At 44.0% G+C, this 4,671-nt stretch overlaps 1 protein-coding gene across 1 annotated transcript in view; it reads right to left on the bottom strand.

The window, feature by feature from the left end:
• Nucleotides 1-1,812: 1,812 nt before the first annotated feature.
• The window catches only part of Rps6 (ribosomal protein S6), a 3,326-nt gene continuing 467 nt past the window's right edge, over nucleotides 1,813-4,671 (bottom strand). Inside the window, exons 2-6 of the mRNA XM_010630911.2 lie at nucleotides 4,289-4,420; nucleotides 3,667-3,877; nucleotides 3,343-3,489; nucleotides 2,037-2,194; nucleotides 1,813-1,944 (exon numbers count right to left, since the gene is read on the bottom strand). Coding sequence (XP_010629213.1) covers nucleotides 1,849-1,944; nucleotides 2,037-2,194; nucleotides 3,343-3,489; nucleotides 3,667-3,877; nucleotides 4,289-4,420 — 744 coding nt within the window. The 3' untranslated portion in view covers nucleotides 1,813-1,848. The remainder of the gene's footprint in view (nucleotides 1,945-2,036; nucleotides 2,195-3,342; nucleotides 3,490-3,666; nucleotides 3,878-4,288; nucleotides 4,421-4,671) is intronic.

Genomic DNA, 4,671 nt, shown 5'->3' with positions numbered 1-4,671 from the left:
CCAGGCAGGTCTCAGCATCCTTAGACACCGGTCTAGGATTTCTCAACTGCACACAGAAAAGGACGTTGTCTTGTTCCTTCCAACTCTAAGGGTTAAATCTGTGAGACCATTTGGAAGCACCAAGTGTCCTAGCATTCAGGTTGCAATTCAAGACTTTGTTCAAAAGTGAAAACAAATTGAATGTCAGGCCTGTTATAACTTGGAAGGTCCACTGTAAATAGGCTGCTGTACATTCTGGTCGTGTTGAGTATTTTTGCAGCATAAAAGTAACTCCATACATCCTAATCAGAAATTCCCAATTCAGGATCAAAGATTAAAAGTTTAGATCTGCTTTTTCATGGCTATATTCATTGAAATCAGTAAGTTATATATTTTTCATGTTTTGTGCCCAGCTACTGAGGTACTGGTTAAATACTCAGCCACACATACCATTCTTGTGGCAATAACCCTGTTGAGACTTGTCTTTTTGTCTTTGGGTAGCTTCAAGAAATGCTTGTTCCAGGGCCAGGGGCTTAGCTCAGTGGTGCTGATGCCTCTCGCAAGCACAACGTCTCAAGTTCAATCCCCGGTACCAAAAAAACAATCAGCAGTAGTCTATAGTTATTTGCCTGCTTGGGAGCTTACATTAAAATCCAGTACTGATCTACTCAAATCTTCAGCCCTTCCTCCAGGTAATTCCTATTCAGGTTGTGAAGCAGTTTTAGGCTCCCCAAGGTAAGATTTAAATAATTTTACTTATCTGGTAAAATATGCAAGGTGATCAAAATATATGGTGTTTAAATTTTTTCAAAACTGCAGTGACACAATGGCATTAATCCCCCTCAAATACCCCTAGTTTTTAACACATTTATTCTTGTCATTTTTCTGAAGCAGTTCTGGTCTTCTTTCCAATCACTGAGGTGATAAATGTAGTGTGGATGCTACTTAGTGCCACCCAACAGAAAGGGTGCTTGTAACGGTCTTATCCATATCTGGCTCCATGGCCAACTATCATGAAAGGTACACATTTTGACCCTATTCAAGATCTAACTAAAGACCTAACTAACAGGTCACTCTACAAACTGGTACCTTAGGGGGAAAACAAAATCATCTTTCACTGACTCAAGTCTTGGGCATACTGCAGGGGATAGAATACAGGGCCCAGTGCTTGAGGCAAGTACCTGACCACTTGGTTACATATAATTTTTATGTGGATGGGCAACTCCTTTCTTCAAAATACGATAAAGTCAAAGCAAATAACCATAGCTAAAGTGCTATTAATATATTTGCATTGGCTTGAAAGCTTTTGTGAATTGCTATAAAAATGGTTCTCCAATAACACTAGTTTAACAAACTCTTCAGAAACCGACATGCATTTTTATGAGGGAGTTTTTCTGTATTGAGCGTAAACATGAACTTAATATAACCCTGCAAGATTAACAGTGGTAGTCTTTTATTTTTTCTAAATTACTGCATGCCTTTCTGAAGCAGTTTTATGCTAAACATCCGCTTTTGAATGTGGACTTAGTGGTGCATACCTGTAATCTCAACACTGAGAGGCTGGAGGATCACAAATTTGAGTCCAGTCCCAGCAACTTAGCAAGACCCTGTCTCAAACGTTGGGAACATAGCTCACTGCAAAAGGCCTAACGATTCTTTCCTGAGCCATTCATCTCCCAAAGCAGACTTCTGTTGTGGCCGCTCCTTCCACCAAAGCAGTGTCAGCTCTGATCCATTCAGGTACTGGGTTACTATATACCTACTTTCATTTCCTACAACGCATGTGTGCTTCTATTCTCTAGTTACATCGCCAATGAAAAGCCAAAGGAGAACTGAGGTCAGATTAATTTATTTGTTATTTAAACATCCTTATTTTTGACTGGACTCAGACTTGGAAGTAGAAGCTCTCAGAGAGGACAGCCTGCGCCTCTTGGCGATTTGTTCCTGGCGTTTTTCTTTGGCTTCCTGAAACACAAAACACAACTCAGATTTTGTCCAGGTGAAAAGTGCAAATAGAGAGTCATTCCTGCTTCACCCCTCCCCAACCTTGGACTTACCTTCATTCTCTTGGCCAAAAGTTTAGCATATTCTGCAGCCTCTTCCTTGTTTTTCTTGGTACGCTGCTTCTTCAGAGCGATACGGCGGCGTTTGTGTTGAAGGACACGTGGAGTAACAAGACGCTGAATCTTAGGGGCTTTGGTCCTGGGTTTCTTACCTAAAAATTCAGGTGACTCAAGTCATTCCTCAAAACAGCTCAAGGACAGAGTGTTGCACAGCATGCATGTGACCCTGGCTGGAGTCCCCACACATACAAGCACAAAGCCTTGTTAGGACACGTTTAAGTTAGTAGTACCTCTGAAAACTTATTAGTGCCCCATCACAACAAAAATCTGAGGCTAAATACCATTAAAGTATAGGGAAACTGTACTCTGTCTGAAAACTACTTTATTTATTATACTTTTAATATGTTTATCGTGTCAGTACTAAAATGGCATTATTTTTAGACATTTTATTACAGTCAAGTCAACTATGTAAAGCATACACTGGACACCTGTGAGGTTCCCCTATAGGCCTGAATGTTTCCTGTGACAGGGCTCATCAATTCAGGGAAACAACCAAATGTGTGGCTAAATCTTCCTTTAGTCTTTCTGATCTGTACTCCAACCTGCTAAGGGCTCTAAGTGCACTCTGGAGCAGAAACTTTTCAGATAGGTAGTTCAAGGTCACTGGTCATACTTTAGATTGCAAGAGTAAATGCTCAGTTGCCCAGGTTCTGATAAACTAAAATTATACCTACTACAAAGAGACACATTGCAAAAACACCTGCCACTAGATTACCCATCTATAAATAACACTGACAGTGGTTTGCAGGCTTTTGGGTGCTGCCACGCACCTGCCAGCTACATTTGCTGCAGGGTAAGCTTCCTAAAGGTAGGAACCTACCTACCTACCTACACCGTCTTCAGCACTTGCCACATGACAACGGACAACGGAATGAGGCCAGTGCAGACACAACATACACTAAATACTGTGATGCCTCAGTCCATGAACTGTTTGTAAGTAATTTGGTTCCATTAACAAACGATGCATCAGGTGACACCACCTCACCTGTCTCCCCCAGGTGTAAACCAGTAACAATCCTGTAAAGCAAACCAAACCTCCCTATGCATCCTACTTAATGTAAACATTACACATTTCACTATTGATGCATCTGCTACGGACCTCACACTCCCTTTTATTTAAAATACTTTAAGGTGAAAGCACTTTCAGTTTCACAATTTTCCATCTTTCCCAAAAGGAAATGACTGTAGTGTGCACAGAGTATTATTAAAATGAAGCCACAAACTGCACGGTCCCTCTCACCTTCCTTGTTTAACGGCTTTCTGACGACGTACTGGCGGACATCATCTTCTTTGGAGAGATTGAAAAGTTTGCGAATTCTGCTTGCTCTTTTGGGCCCCAGGCGGCGAGGCACAGTAGTATCAGTCAATCCAGGAATATCCTTCTCCCCTAAGAGATGAATGTAAACGATATTTTAATTCAGGAACTTCCCTTATAAAGTTGAACTGCTCATTTAACTATACTCGTAAAGATACCAGTCCATTGGTCGGTGTGCAGACACCACCAACACAATCATGTGGGTCAACTTCCAACAAAACACCGAGCTTCTAAGCATTCAAACCTCACCTTTTTTTACGATAACCAAATTCAGAACGCTCAGATTGGCATCCACAATGCAGCCCCGAACGGATTTGCGCTTCCTCTCGCCGGTTCTCCTGGGCCGGTAACAGGAATGCCCCTTACTCAGCAGCAGGCGCACTCGGCCGTGCGTCAAGACCCCCTGCTTCATGGGGAAACCTTGTTTGTCGTTCCCACCACTGATTCGGACCACGTAACCCTGCAGGGGTATTCAATGACACATTTACTATTCCTATCCCCAAATCTACTAAACATAGGACTCATTCTAAGACAGAGCACGTTGAGTTTGTCAACTGCACATTTCCAAATTCCTCTCACGTTACATTTGTTTTACTGCTGATAACACTGACAAACATCTAAGAAGTCAATTAATGAACATTAAGTAAAAAACAATTCCTTTTTGGCATTTCAAATCCCGTGGAAACAATCCAGCAGCTATCTGACGAGCCTGCGATCGTCACAAAGGAAATAAATGTGCACAGCGGGAGCTACGCGGAAACATTCCCAAGTGAGGCACGCACGGTCGAAGCCGGTCGGTCGAGTCCATTTACGAACAACGCTAAGGACTTCTCCCTAAGGTAGGCACAGTAATTCGGGAGCCAGCGTTCACCTTCCACTCTTCGCCCAGAGCGTCGGCAGCAACTTCTGTGGCCATCCGCTTCTCGTAGAAAGTGCGGAGTTTGCGCTCATCGTCCACCTCGATGAGTTTCTGGCAGCCGGTGGCTGGGAAGGAGATGTTCAGCTGAGGAGTAAGGGGAAGGGTCAAAGCTGAGGATAAAACCTCCCGAGGGGGGCCAGAGCTCATTTCGGGCAGCTGAAGGGAGGCTTCAGTGGTTCCGGAGCGGGTCCTCCAGATGCATCCCAACACGTCCACTGCGGACACCCCTCGCCCGTCCACGCCACCTCAGGTCTAAGACGCGGGCACACGCCGCGCACCCCAGCACCGCCTCGGAGCTAAAGCCCGAGCTGGGACGTGCGGGGAGAGCCGCGGGC

This window comes from Fukomys damarensis, unplaced genomic scaffold, assembly GCF_012274545.1.
Source record: "Fukomys damarensis isolate Sample0158 unplaced genomic scaffold, DMR_v1.0_HiC HiC_scaffold_31, whole genome shotgun sequence".
Lineage (NCBI taxonomy): Eukaryota > Metazoa > Chordata > Mammalia > Rodentia > Bathyergidae > Fukomys > Fukomys damarensis.
This window is presented reverse-complemented; position numbering and strand designations above follow the sequence as displayed.